At 46.4% G+C, this 14,107-nt stretch overlaps 1 protein-coding gene and 1 non-coding gene across 17 annotated transcripts in view; both read left to right on the forward strand.

Annotated features, from left to right (window-relative positions):
- The window catches only part of CHD4 (chromodomain helicase DNA binding protein 4), a 31,572-nt gene that overhangs the window by 13,948 nt on the left and 3,517 nt on the right, over positions 1–14,107 (forward strand). For 8 of the 16 annotated variants that reach the window (XM_081588150.1, XM_081588151.1, XM_081588158.1 and 5 more), the window contains exons 18-37: positions 58–179; positions 293–466; positions 800–941; positions 1,035–1,166; positions 1,256–1,373; positions 4,233–4,357; positions 4,699–4,936; positions 5,098–5,273; positions 8,763–8,943; positions 9,028–9,114; positions 9,205–9,293; positions 9,394–9,527; positions 9,864–10,008; positions 10,122–10,287; positions 10,548–10,645; positions 10,749–10,878; positions 11,131–11,202; positions 11,683–11,820; positions 12,060–12,168; positions 12,283–12,415. In XM_081588150.1, the coding sequence (XP_081444276.1) occupies positions 58–179; positions 293–466; positions 800–941; positions 1,035–1,166; positions 1,256–1,373; positions 4,233–4,357; positions 4,699–4,936; positions 5,098–5,273; positions 8,763–8,943; positions 9,028–9,114; positions 9,205–9,293; positions 9,394–9,527; positions 9,864–10,008; positions 10,122–10,287; positions 10,548–10,645; positions 10,749–10,878; positions 11,131–11,202; positions 11,683–11,820; positions 12,060–12,168; positions 12,283–12,415 (2,709 nt within the window). The remainder of the gene's footprint in view (positions 1–57; positions 180–292; positions 467–799; positions 942–1,034; positions 1,167–1,255; positions 1,374–4,232; positions 4,358–4,698; positions 4,937–5,097; positions 5,274–8,762; positions 8,944–9,027; positions 9,115–9,204; positions 9,294–9,393; positions 9,528–9,863; positions 10,009–10,121; positions 10,288–10,547; positions 10,646–10,748; positions 10,879–11,130; positions 11,203–11,682; positions 11,821–12,059; positions 12,169–12,282; positions 12,416–14,107) is intronic. The other 8 variants (XM_081588152.1, XM_081588153.1, XM_081588160.1 and 5 more) reach the window with 1 other exon arrangement.
- On the forward strand, positions 10,328–10,465 carry LOC145504117 (small Cajal body-specific RNA 11). Its single transcript, XR_014052099.1, has one exon.

Below are 14,107 nucleotides of genomic sequence, written 5' to 3' on the forward strand. Positions count from 1 at the left end.
AGAAGTACTGGAGCCCTGTTTTCATTGCACTTCACTTCTCTCCATCTGCTTCACCAGTTTTTCCGGGTTCTAAATGGCTACTCGCTCCAGCACAAGCTGTTGCTGACAGGGACTCCGCTGCAGAACAATCTAGAAGAGTTGTTCCACCTGCTCAACTTCCTCACCCCTGAGAGGTTCCAGTAAGTGTATACTTGTCCACAGTCGGCTCCTCATCCTTCCTGCTCCTTCCGTCTCCTGCATCATGTCCCTTCCCTTCCCCTCTCCAACAGCTTCTTTCCTTTTCCTTCTGAAGCAATTTGGAAGGCTTCCTGGAGGAGTTTGCAGACATTGCCAAGGAGGACCAGATTAAAAAGCTGCATGACATGCTGGGCCCTCACATGTTGCGGCGGCTTAAGGCTGATGTGTTCAAGAACATGCCGTCCAAGACAGAGCTGATCGTGCGTGTGGAGCTGAGCCCCATGCAGAAGTGAGTGTGGAGGAAAGGGGCGCTGGCTCCATTTGGCAGACACAATTAGACACACCGGCCCATCTGTATGGTGTTTCCCAGTCCTTCCCGTACTCTGATGTGAGATGGGTGGTGACCAAGCCAGCGAGGCCCAAAGGAACCTGTGGCTGGGGTGCTGGGTCCAGAGTGCTCAGCTCTTCCTTTCCTTGTTTAAAAGAATGGCAATGGCGCTTCTTAGGTTTCCTCAGTCCCAAAGTGAGAGATGTTGGAAGGAAGGCCCCAGACCCTGGGACCACATGGTGAGCCAGGTAACGACTCTTGAGGGTGATATCTCTTACCCTTTCGTCCACACAGGAAGTACTACAAGTACATCCTCACTCGGAATTTTGAAGCACTCAATGCTCGAGGGGGCGGCAACCAGGTGTCTCTGCTAAACGTGGTGATGGATCTTAAGAAGTGCTGCAACCACCCATATCTCTTCCCCGTGGCCGCCATGGTACACTGTGACACCTCTTGTCCGTCCCTGGGTGGGGACTGCTCTGTGTGGGGTTTCTTTCCTTATTTTTTTCTTTTTCGCTCCTCTCTCCAGGAAGCCCCTAAGATGCCTAACGGCATGTATGATGGCAGTGCCCTCATCAGAGCATCCGGGAAATTATTGCTGCTTCAGAAGATGCTCAAGAACCTCAAGGAGGGTGGGCACCGTGTCCTTATTTTCTCCCAGGTAACTTCTGGGTAGCAGTGGACAGCTCAGAGACGTATGGGAGGACTGTCATCTAATTAATCCTGTAATTCAACTCTGCTCCTCTTCAGATGACCAAGATGCTGGACCTGCTAGAGGACTTCCTGGAACACGAAGGTTATAAATATGAACGTATTGATGGGGGAATCACTGGGAACATGCGACAGGAGGCCATTGACCGCTTCAATGGTAAGAGGGGAGGAGTGGCTTTGATCCTGGCATCCTCGCTCGCTCAGGGCTCTCGACCCATCACTTGTTCTCTGGCATCTGTTTTTCTGGGTAGTGGTTTAGGGTCTTTTGTCGATATGGAAGAGTACTTTTGAATTTCTTGATTGGAAGAATGTATCAGATTATTCCTGGGAGAGTGTTTATTCCCTATGGAGTCTTTGTTCTCTCTGCTGAAAAGAAGGGCACTTCATTTAATCATCTTCATTGCATGCTGAGGCCTGGGAGGGACCCGGATTTATCCAGATTTACCAAGCCCAGATAGCAAGCTAGTGGCAGGTTTGTCTCAGCCACTACCACCACCTCTTCTTTTTTTTTTTTAACTTTATAACTTGATAGTTTTGAACACAAAAGTTCAAAAAAATAACATAGTTCATGTATACCCTTCACCTGGCTTTCCTTGATAACTTACATGACCACAGTTCACTTCAGTTCAGTTCAGTCGCTCAGTCACGTCCGACTCTTTGCAACACCATGAACCACAGCACGCCAGGCCTCCCTGTCCATCACCAACTCCTGGAGTCCACCCAAATGCATGTCCATCGAGTTGATGATGCCATCGAACCATCTCATCCTCTGTCGTCCCCTTCTCCTGCCCTCAATCTTTCCCAGCATCAGGGTCTTTTCCAGTGAGTCAGTTCTTCGTATCAGGTGGCCAAAGTGTTGGAATTTCAACTTCAACATCAGTCCTTCCAATGAACACCCAGGACTGATCTCCTTTAGCATGGACTGGTTGGATCTCCTTGCAGTCCAAGGGACTCTCAAGAGTCTTCTCCAGTACCACAGTTCAAAAGCATCAATTCTTTGGCGCTCAGCTTTCTTTATAGTCCAACTCTCACATCCAGACGTGATCACTGGAAAAACCATAGATTTGACTAGATGGACCTTGATTGGCAAAATAATGTCTCTGCTTTTTAATATGCTAAGTTGGTCATAACTTTCCTTCCAAGGAGTATGCATCTTTTAATTTCATGGCTGCAGTCACCATCTGCAGTGATTTTGGAGCCCAGAAAAATAAAGTCAGCCACTGTTTCCACTGTTGGCCCATCTATCTGCCATGAAGTGATGGGACCGGATGCCATGATCTTAGTTTTCTGAATGTTGAGCTTTAAGCCAACTTCTTCACACCTCTTTCACTTTCATCAAGAGGCTCTTTAGTTCTTCTTCACTTTCTGCCATAAGGGTGGTGTTATCTGCATATCTGAGGTTATTGATATTTCTCCCGGCAATCTTGATTCCAGCTTGTGCTTCCTCCCACCCAGCGTTTCTCGTGATGTTCTCTGCATATAAGTTAAATCAGCAGGGTGACAATATACAGCCTTGATGTACTCCTTTACCGATTTGGAACCAGTCTTTTGTTTCATGTCCAGTTCTAACTGTTGCTTCCTGACCTGCATACAGGTTTCTCAAGAGGCAGGTCATGTAGTCTGGTATGCCCATCTCTTTCAGAATTTTCCAGTTTATTGTAATCCACACAGTCAAAGGCTTTGGCATAGTCAATCAAGCAGAGGTACATGTTTTTCTGGAACTCTCTTGCTTTTTCGATGATCCACCGGTTGTTGACAATTTGATCTCTGGTTCCTCTGGCTTTTCTAATACCAGCTTGAACATCTGGAAGTTCATAGTTCACGTATTGTTGAAGTCTGGCTTGGAGAATTTTGAGCATTACTTTACTAGCGTGTGAGATGAGTGCAATCATGTGGTAGTTTGAGCATTCTTTGGCATTGCCTTGCTTTGGGATTGGAGTGAAAACTGACCTTTTCCAGGTGTCTAGTATACTACTAACCAGGTAATAGACTTGAATGTCACCAATGACCATGTGTCAGGATCCCCCCATGCATCCCACATCACTCATAGATGTTGTCTCTTTCAGTTCTTCATTCTTTCTTTTTTTTTCCATGATATTGATATCTTTGGTGGTGACTGGTCAGCTCCTTTATAGAATGTTTAGCTTTTCTTTCTTTTTTTTTTTTTTTTTTTTACAACAGAAGCTTTTATTTCTTAAATGTCTAAATGCATAAAAATATGAAAATGTCTGCTGCTGCTGCTAACTCGCTTCAGTCGTGTCTGACTCTTTGTGACCCCATAGACTGCAGCCCACCAGGCTCCTCCATCCATGGGATTTTCCAGGCAAGAGTACTGGAGTGGGTTGCCACTGCCTTCTCCTAGCTTTTCTAATATCAGTCTAATTAATGTTTTCTCATGATTCGATTGATGTTACACATTTCGGGCAGGAGTCTGCAAAAGTGATGCTGTGTCCTTTTCAGTGCATCATTCCCAGGGACAATGTGACATTGATAATGTTCCACTGCTGGTGTTGACCTTGATTACTTGATTCAGGTGGTGTCTGCTGAATTTCTCCCTTGTAAGGTTTTCTTCATTGCGATTGATAAATTGCTTTAGGGGACACTTGAGACCATGGTGACATCCTGTTTCTCCTTAAACTTTCACACTCATCTCAGTATCTGTTGGTGCTCTTTGCTTACGATGAATACCATTATTGATACTTCGGTATTTGCCTAAAGAGGTGTGTGGTTTTTTTTTAATTCAAGTATAGGTGGTTTACGGTGGGTTAATTTCTGCTGTACAGCAGAGTGATTCAGTCATACATATATACAATTCTTTTTTAAAAACATACCTTTTTTTTTCATATTCTTTTCCACTATGGTGTATCACAAGATACTGAATATAGTTCCTTGTGCTATACACAGTAGGGCCTGTTGTTTATCCATCCTATATGTAGCATTTTGCATCTGCTAATGAGGTTTTGTATTCTGATGCCCCTTACACATTTGTTCATTGGAATTGTGGTTCCTCTCTTAGCACCGGGTGCTCAGCAGTTTTGCTTCCTGCTTTCCACTCGAGCTGGGGGCCTTGGAATCAATCTGGCCACTGCTGACACAGTTATTATCTACGACTCTGACTGGAACCCCCATAATGACATCCAGGTGAGCAGAGGCAACAGCCTTGGCATACAGTAACTTACTGGAAATGCATATAGTGTTCTCTGTGAGGGCTCCACCATCTGGAATTAGTTGCTTCAGGGGAAAACAATAGATTCTTTTTAAATGCCTTTTACCTTATTGTAAGCTGGAGACTTTGGGGTTAGCTCTGATCCTATTTTGGGTAACACGGTAGAGGGTGGTGTCTGGGAGCAGTGGTGCAAAAGGAAGTTGTGTGAGGCAAGCTGCAGCTCCAGCCTCATGCTGGGTTTGGCTTACTATGTGAAAGTCAGGGCAAAAAAACACGGTTACTTCAGTTTTTGTCTTCATTTTGTACCCCACGCCAGGCCTTTAGCAGAGCTCACCGTATTGGGCAAAATAAGAAGGTGATGATTTATCGGTTTGTGACCCGTGCGTCTGTGGAAGAGCGCATCACGCAGGTGGCCAAGAAAAAGATGATGCTGACGCATCTAGTTGTTCGGCCTGGGCTGGGCTCCAAGACTGGATCCATGTCCAAACAGGAGCTTGATGATATCCTCAAGTTTGGCACCGAGGAGCTGTTCAAAGATGAGGCCACAGATGGAGGTGAGCTGGTCAGGAACTTGTGTTGGTGTGGGGTGTGGCTGCTCTAAAGGGCATCTTTAATCCCGAGGGTCTTGGGACTCAGACCTTCGGTCTGTGGGGCTAGCTTTCTCCACTGCAGCTGCTGATGCTAACTGGGGGTGTGGACCCCTAATTCTTCATAGGAGGAGACAACAAAGAGGGAGAAGACAGCAGTGTCATCCACTATGACGATAAAGCCATTGAACGACTGCTGGACCGGAACCAGGATGAGACTGAAGACACGGAGCTACAGGGCATGAATGAATATTTGAGCTCATTCAAAGTGGCCCAGTATGTGGTGCGAGAAGAAGAAATGGGGGTGAGTATGAGTCCAATGCGGTGCGGTGCTTGGTGATTGGTCCAAAAGTTGGAGTTGAGACCACGATGGTATTTGAGACAAGAGGAAAACATCTGTAGGCAAATTAGTACAGTGATTATTTTTTCACCTCTTTGAAAAGAAATTCTGTAAGTATGAGCAAATCACATTCACTTCTTGGACGTGACTGGCCACATTTCACACTCAAAACATTTATATTAACTACTTTATCAGACTCTCACTTTATTTTCTCATATGTATTTTATTAGCTCTATAAATAGACTTTGGATTGCTAGCCCAAATCTCTCCAGAGAAAAGGTAGGAGATGTGATATATACTTAGCCTGTCTTCCTGTACTTTTTGAAACAATTGTTTTTCCTTTTTCCCTTCTGTGTTCTGGGTCTTTTAAAATAGAAAACAAAGAATACTCAGTTATGAATGTGTGGACTCTGTAATATTTTCCCCCCAATATAATAATAGGGTATGGAATTAAAAAAAATTCTTTCCCTTCTGCTCCCCTTCGAGCCATCCAGGTCAAGGTTCTTTGAATTGACTGATGTTTCTGTTGGTCTTTGCCATCTATTCTCATCCTTCCAACTCTGAATCATTCCTCTTGTTGTTTTTCTGATGTATATCTTAACCTCAGTGTTGTGTACTTGTGGCTGAAAAGTCTGACTGACTGGTCTGCAGCCTAGTAGTCTTTGGTCAAAACTGCCCTGCTGTCAGGGTGGTCCGCATGTGGGAGGGACCCAGGGCAGAAAGTGCTGAGTGGCTGCAAGGGAGGGCTGGTACTCTCCCTCCCACTGTTAACCTTTCCTGATGATGGCCCTCTAGGTGGCTGCATAAAATTTTATTTTTTGAATACTACAGCCCTCCATATGTATAGCTCCTACATCTGCAGATTCAGTTGTGGACTGTGTGGTACTGTAGTATTCACTGTTGAGAAATATCTGTGTGTAAGTGGACTCATGTAGTTCAAACCTGTGTTGTTCAGGGGTCAGCTGTAAGGCTCCTGATTCAAAATTCAGAAGCCATAGAAGTATCTCTTCCCCACCCCAGTCCTTTGGCTACCTAGCACCCTTGCTGGGGATAAGTGATTTTTATTTTACAAACTAGTTTATGTGCATATAAATCACATATATATCCATATATACGTGTATGCATATATATAGATGTGTATATACACAGAAACGCCTTTTTTCCTTTTCCTTTTAAGGAAAGTAGTTTTTTCTAAAGTTGAAGTATTGTTCCACAGGGAAGTCCCCAGGTCCTCTTCTAAGTGAGGTATAACAGTGGACAAGGAGACATGGGGTTTGTTTGGATCCTAGTGAACAGTAAGAAGGGGGTTTCCTGGCGATCCAGTGGTTAGGACTCCACGCTTTCACTACTCAGGGCCCAGGTTCAGTCTTTGATCAGGGAACTGGGATCCTATAAGCCACATGGCACAGCCAAAAAAAGAAGGGAGTGGTTATTCTTTTCTGCTCCTTGTGGTTAGACAGGGTCCTGAGATACTTTTGAGCAGTGGGTTGTTGCAGAAGCCTCACTTTGTGGCTGAAGCATTTATTTGTTGGTGTAGGACTCTCTAGTGCTGTCTTCCTCCTCTGTGGTGTGAGCATATCCAGGAGAGGAGCATGCGGTCAGAGCAGTCTGCAACGCTGAGGCCCCCACACTGGAGAGGGGTATCTGTCCTGGAGACTCCCCCAGATCTGTAATGGACATTGTAGGAATAAGAAGTAAACTTCTGGTGTGTTAAAACACACCACACAAACACACAAAAATGGGAAGAATAGTTGATTTACAATGCTGTGAATATTTCTGCTGGGCAGCAAAGTGAGTCAGTTATACTTTTATATTTATATATATGTATATATACACATTTTCTTTATATATATTCTTGTCCATTATGTTATCATAGGATATTATATATAGTTCTTTGTGCTATACAGTAGGACCTTGTTGTTTATCCGTTTTGTATATGAAAGCTTACATCTGCTAATCCCAACCTCCCACTCCAGCCCCTTCCCCTTGGCAACTACCCGTCTGTTCTCTAGGTCCATGATTCTGTTTCATAGATAGGTATGTGTCATACTTGCAGATTCCGTGTGTAAGTGATAATGGTATTTGTTTGTTTCTGACTATGATCATCTCTAGTTGCATCCATGTTGCTGTATAAGGAAAGTGGCTTCTTCTCCGTGATGTTCTGCACCTCACGTTTGTCTGCCTGATCTTGGAAGATTTATTTCATCTCAGTCAGTACAGAAGGAACTTCTCCCTCACCCCCCCTTTTTGCTGCATAATACGTCACCGTTTGAAAGTACCATAATGTATTTACTTAGAGATATAATATAAAACACTATTATATTAAAAGGTGTATGATGTGATTTGATATATTGTATCAAATCATAATGATTTGTATATATTGCAAGATGTCACCCCAGTAAATTTAGTTCTGTCACCATATATATAGTATTAACTTTTTTTTTTCTTGTGATGAGAACTTTTAAGAACTGCTCTTTCATTAGAATAGCAACTTTCAAATATGCAGTATGGTATTAACTAGAGTTTCCATGCTATATATAATATCACCATGACTTAAATTTATACCTTTTGACTCTCTTCATCCATTTCATCCCCCCATAATTTATTCAGGTTCCCTAATGGTGGATACCGGAGAAGGCAATGGCACCCCACTCCAGTACTTTTGCCTGGAGAATCCCATGGACGGAGGAGCCTGGTGGGCTGCAGTCCATGGGGTCGCTAAGAGTCAGACATGACTGAGTGACTTCACTTTCGCTTTTCCCTTTCATGCACTGGAGAAGGAAATGGCAACCCACTCCAGTGTTCTTGCCTGGAGAATCCCAGGGACGGCGGAGCCTGGTGGGCTGCCGTCTATGGGGTCGCACAGAGTCGGACACGACTGAAGCGACTCAGCAGCAGCAGTAGCAGCAGCAATGGTGGATATGTAGGTTTCTTATATCAATGCTGTTAAGAGCTTAATTCTAATGTAAAGGATTTGGAACTGGTGGTCCTAAACTATCTGAAAAAGTAACGACTTTTAGAGGAGCATAAACATTATGGGGATATAAGAGGATATGTAATTTTTTTTTCACAGTTGGTAAACTTCTATGAAGTTTATGAAGAACAGAAAGGGCTTATGGCCCTTCTACTTTATTGCTTGGAAGAATCTTCTGCAGTATTTCAGAAGCTTCTCCTTGCTAAGGCTCTAATCTCTTTCCTACATTTTACCGTCTCCCAACTGTTTGTGTGTCAGTAAAAGGGGTTAAAAGAATGCATGCTGTCTCTCTTCATCCTCTGTCTTGTGATAACAGTTTGTCCTGTCAGTTAAATTTCTTTCAAGTTCTTAGGTTCAAGCAGGCACACTAAGTATTTCAGAGTCAAGTCATGAACAGCAGCTAACAGAGTGGGAACTGTGAGGACGAAGGGTAGCTGGGGGAGCAGCAGCCCTGAGTCCTGGCCCTCCCTCTGCCCCAGGAGGAAGAGGAGGTGGAACGGGAGATCATAAAACAGGAAGAAAGTGTGGATCCCGACTACTGGGAGAAATTGCTGCGGCACCATTATGAGCAGCAGCAAGAAGATCTGGCCCGAAACCTGGGCAAAGGAAAAAGAATTCGTAAACAGGTCAACTACAATGATGGCTCGCAGGAGGACCGAGGTGTGTGTGGCCGGCCCCGCCCCCCACCCATGGGCCGTTCCACTAGAGCAGTGGGCCCCGCTCATCTGCCCTCTCTCCCTCCAGATTGGCAGGACGACCAGTCCGACAACCAGTCCGATTATTCGGTGGCCTCAGAGGAAGGTGATGAAGACTTTGACGAACGTTCAGAAGGTGAGGTCCATGCCTTTCTGTTGGATTTTTACCCGTTGCTTTGTCTAACATCTCGATCAGCGTCACTCACGCATCCTTTTCTTCTTGTAGCTCCCCGCAGGCCCAGTCGCAAGGGCCTGCGGAATGATAAAGATAAGCCATTGCCTCCTCTGTTGGCCCGTGTTGGTGGGAATATTGAAGTGAGTACCGCTCGGTCCTAGGGCAGGGTGGGTGTGAGCGGCTGTCAGGTCTTGGGGGAGTTGGGTCGCCTCCCTCTCACTGGGCTCCTTCTGCCTCCAGGTTCTTGGTTTTAATGCTCGTCAGCGAAAAGCCTTTCTTAATGCAATTATGCGCTATGGGATGCCCCCTCAGGATGCTTTCACCACCCAGTGGCTCGTGAGGGATCTGCGAGGCAAATCGGAGAAAGAGTTCAAGTAAGTCGAGTGCTTGGGTGAGCACTGTAGAGCAAGGCCTCTGAGTCTGGGTTTTTCTGCACACGGGAGCCCGCTGTGCCAGGAGGCAGTCTGTGTCTCCTGCTGAAGCTGAAAGTGCAGCTGCTAGGAATAGGGCTTTTTGTTCCCTGCTTCCCCGGAAGAGGACCCGGGGCACAGGACAGGGTCTGGAGACCAGCTCTCAGCGCCGTGGCGGGCTTTACCTCATGTGGAGCCACAGTCATCTCCGGGATGAGGCCTGACCACCCCGCGGGTGGGAAGGAGTCTGGTCTGGGAGCTGGCTGCTCTTTAACCCATTTCTCTGTTTCTTTACCACAGGGCTTATGTCTCGCTTTTTATGCGGCATTTATGTGAGCCAGGAGCAGATGGGGCCGAGACCTTTGCTGATGGCGTCCCTCGAGAAGGCCTGTCTCGCCAGCATGTCCTTACTCGGATTGGTGTTATGTCCTTGATTCGCAAGAAGGTGAGCCGTGAGCCTCCCTCTGTGATCCAGGGCTTCTAGTGGGAGCTGGAGGGCCAGCAAGGAAGGAGCCTAGTTGGGACTTGGGTCTTCAACCTCTTGTCCCATTGCTGCAGGTTCAGGAGTTTGAACATGTTAATGGGCGCTGGAGCATGCCTGAACTCGCAGAAGTAGAGGAAAATAAGAAGATGTCCCAGCCAGGATCACCGTCCCCGAAGACTCCTACCCCCTCCACTCCTGGGGACACACAGCCCAATACTCCAGCTCCTGCCCCGCCTGCTGGTGAGTGCTCCTGGACTCTTCTGTGTCTTCTGTCCTCTTCTTGTCCTGGCCTGTGGTTTTTCTGCTCCCCTGTGCTCAGTTCTCAGGGGACTCCGGCAGGACGCACAGCAAGCTCCCTCTCAGTTTAGGAGGGCCGTCCTGAGAATAGGGCTGGCTCTTAAAGGCACGAGAGGACAGTTTTAAGATGAGACAGATAGAGAAGGCATGACCTTCTCTGTGATCTGGGACCTTCTTAATTAATGTCTGTTGTTGGTCTGCAGAGGATGGGATAAAAGTAGAGGAAAATAATCTCAAAGAAGAAGAGAGTGCAGAGGCAGAGAAGGAGGTGAAGTCCACACCCCCTGAGGCTGCCGTTGAGGTGAGAGGGTGACAGACACCACACTGGAGGCAGTGGGATCGGCCCATTCTTCCTCTGGGGGGCTGGCCCGTCTGCTTCAACCTCTGTCTTCTTTCCTTTGAAGTGTACACAGCCCCCTGCCCCTGCCTCAGAGGAGGAGAAGGTCCCAGTGGAGCCTCCTGAGGGAGAAGAGAAAGTGGAAAAGGCAGAGGTCAAGGAGAGAACAGAGGAAGCAATGGAGACGGATCCCAAAGGTATGTCCATCTGCATGCCCTGCAGACGCTGCGAACCAAAGGACTTGGACTTGTAGCCCAGCAGGAGGCAGTCCAGAGGAACTGACACAGAAGATTCTCTGACCCCTGAGTTTAACTGTGGGCTTTTTCCTCCCTCAGGTGATCTTTTATGACTTGTATCATTAAGATTCAGGTTTAGGACTATTTCAGGTCTAACAGAGGTGGGGAGCACTCTTATTTAGGTATGTTCTCAATGCCATCTGTCCCCCCCAGGTAATGCTGATGTGGAGAAGGTAGAGGAGAAGTCAGCAGTTGATCTGACTCCCATTGTGGTGGAAGACAAAGGTGGGTGTTTGGAGAAGCCGACCGTGCTGTAAAAGGACTCTATAGCTGAACGGAAGGACTTTGTCTCCCAGACACCCCTCCACCCATAGGCTCCCCATCCATACTGATACAATCATTTTATCCCAAGCTAAAAGACTCCCCCGTCCCTTCCTGTAACGGTCAGTGGGCTGGTGGCACTTTTCTGTGGGTTTAAGAAACAGTTATGTGTGGGGACTTCCCTGGTGGTCCAGTGGTTGAGACTCTGGTCTCCCAATGCAGGGGGCCCAGGTTCGATCCCTGGTAAGAGAACTAAAGCTCACATGCTGCAGCTAAGACACAGCGCAGCCAAATAAATATTTTTATATATTAAAAAAAACAAAACAAAACACTTACATGGAGGTAGATGGGTGGTCTCGTAGCACATGGTGCTGTATGTACGGGTAAGGGCCATGGTGCTGTCTTCTGTCTAGAGCTGACATTTCTCTTCTGCCTGTTCTGTAGAAGAGAAGAAAGAGGAAGAAGAGAAAAAAGAGGTGATGCTTCAGAATGGAGAGACCCCCAAGGACCTGAATGATGAGAAGCAGAAGAAAAATGTTAAACAGCGTTTCATGTTCAACATCGCAGATGGTGGTTTTACTGGTATGAAAAAGGGGCCCACTGGGAAGATTCAAGGTGAAATTAGGGTTCTTGTCAGAAACCAAGGTACAGAGACTTTACCTCTCCTAGAGGGAATGCCAGGCCTACAGTACACTCCTCTGGGGTCCCTGTTAGAAAGCCAAAGGCCCAGTAAGTTGGTATCTGGGGTCAGGAGTAAGTAGCTGAATCCTCAGTGGTGTCTGCCTTTGTGTTTCTCCCCCCTTCCCCATACCTCTCTTCAGAGTTGCACTCCCTGTGGCAGAATGAGGAGCGGGCAGCCACCGTCACCAAGAAGACTTACGAGATCTGGCACCGACGCCATGACTACTGGCTACTGGCTGGCATCATAAAGTATCCTTTGCTTGAGTCCAAGCCAAGGTTCTGGTGGGATATCTGATGGTCTCCCAGTTGGACGTGCTTACTTTCCCTTGTTTCGTTTTTCCTGAGCGATTAATTTTCCAACAGCCATGGCTACGCCCGTTGGCAGGACATCCAGAATGACCCACGCTATGCTATCCTCAACGAACCTTTCAAGGGGGAAATGAACCGTGGCAATTTCTTAGAGATCAAGAATAAGTTTCTAGCCCGAAGGTTCAAGGTGAGCAGGAATGGGAGGAATACAGGCTTGATGGGACGGCCTTTAGAGTGCAGAAGGGACTGCAGAGGAAGTCTGGTCATTCAGCCATATTGTATATTATGTTTTCCTGGGCACTTAACTGTGTATCCTGTGAATGGCTTTGCTCCCAAGTGTCTTAGAGATCAAGACACACAGACTTGAAAAGTAAGCAGTTACTTAAGGGCTGAAGATGACTGCCTGACAAATGACAGAGACCAGCACCATGGGTGTGCTGGGGGACCTCTGCAGGTTGGAGTGTTCAGGAAAGACACAGTGATTGAATTGGCTGAAAGGAGGCGGGGCTGTCAGGGGACTGGTCATACTTTTTCCTGAGTCTGCGGATGAGGGGTGGGGAGATGCAGAGATGTAGAGCTCCATTTTTAGAAATGCTTGGGCTAATACGCCCAGGACTGAAGGGACATCTTTGTCAGGAATGCAGCAAATCGTATTGAGGGCACCTTTTGCAGACATCAAAATGAAGACAAGGCACGTGAATCTCAAGCTAAGTATAATTGGGGAATGAGGAATGCATACCAGTGAGCCTTCCAGCATCGTGTGCCAAGTAACAAGTGGCACCGGGACAGGCTTGGTTCCTGTTCTCAAGCTTTCAGTTTAAAGTAGCGGCAAATGTGTGGTCAAGTGCATGTCAGTCTAAGTGTTGTGAGGGAGACTGCTAAATCCATAAAGAAGTTCTCCAGGGGGAAGGTGGGGAGTGCTCACAAATGCTTCAAAGTCTTACTGAGTTTGTTACGATATTGCTTGTTTTATGTTTTGGTCGTTTGGCCAGGAGGCATGTGGGATCGTAGTTCTATAACCAGGGACATAACCTGCGCCCCTTGCCTTGGGAAGCGGAGTTGTAAGCATTGGGCCACCAGAGAAATCCCCTGGGATGAAGTAACAGAGACTGTTGGATAGATAGAAACAGGAGGCCTGATGATCAAAAGGGTTAGGTTGGGTATACGAGCTGTAGAGCTTTAGGTAGGGTGTTGGAAACAGCAAATAGTCCAGGTGGGGTATAGAACACACTCGTGTTGGTGGTGGTAGGAGGTAGGCTGGAGAGAGAGAGGTAAGGCTGGAGGCCTGACTTCACCTTACAGTTCATGGGTAGCTACTGAGGGTTTGTGAAGGGTTTTGATACGACCAAGGGAAACAAATACAATATTTCATGAGATTACAGAACTACTCTATACTCATGAGGTAGTGAGGGCTCAACTCTTACACTGGCTGTGGGAAAGGATGAGAGAAAGGAAATGAAACGCTTGACAAAGTTTTAGGATTGACTGATGTACTGTGGCGTTAGCAGGGTAGCAGGGTTTTTGACTGATGTACTGTGGGGTTAGCAGGGTTTTTCTGTTAAGGGGCCAGAGTATTTCAGGTTCCTTTGTAAGACAAACCCTGTAGTGGTGTGCAAGCAGCCATATGTGATAAACCGGTAAGTATGAATGTGTTCCAGGAAAACTTTTATTTATCGACACTAAAATATGAACTTCATATAATTTATATGAAGTGTTATAAACTATTACTTTGATTTTTTTCCAACCATTTAAAAGCCAAAAACCCATTCTTAGTTCTTGGGTCATCCACAAATGGGTAGTGGCCCAGATTCCTGACCCCTGAGTTACTTGACTGGATTTGATATACAAAAGAGAGAGACTCTTAACTGAGGTTTTGAGT

This window comes from Giraffa tippelskirchi, chromosome 4 (genome assembly GCF_054371585.1).
Source record: "Giraffa tippelskirchi isolate mGirTip1 chromosome 4, T2T-mGirTip1v1.2.pri, whole genome shotgun sequence".
Lineage (NCBI taxonomy): Eukaryota > Metazoa > Chordata > Mammalia > Artiodactyla > Giraffidae > Giraffa > Giraffa tippelskirchi.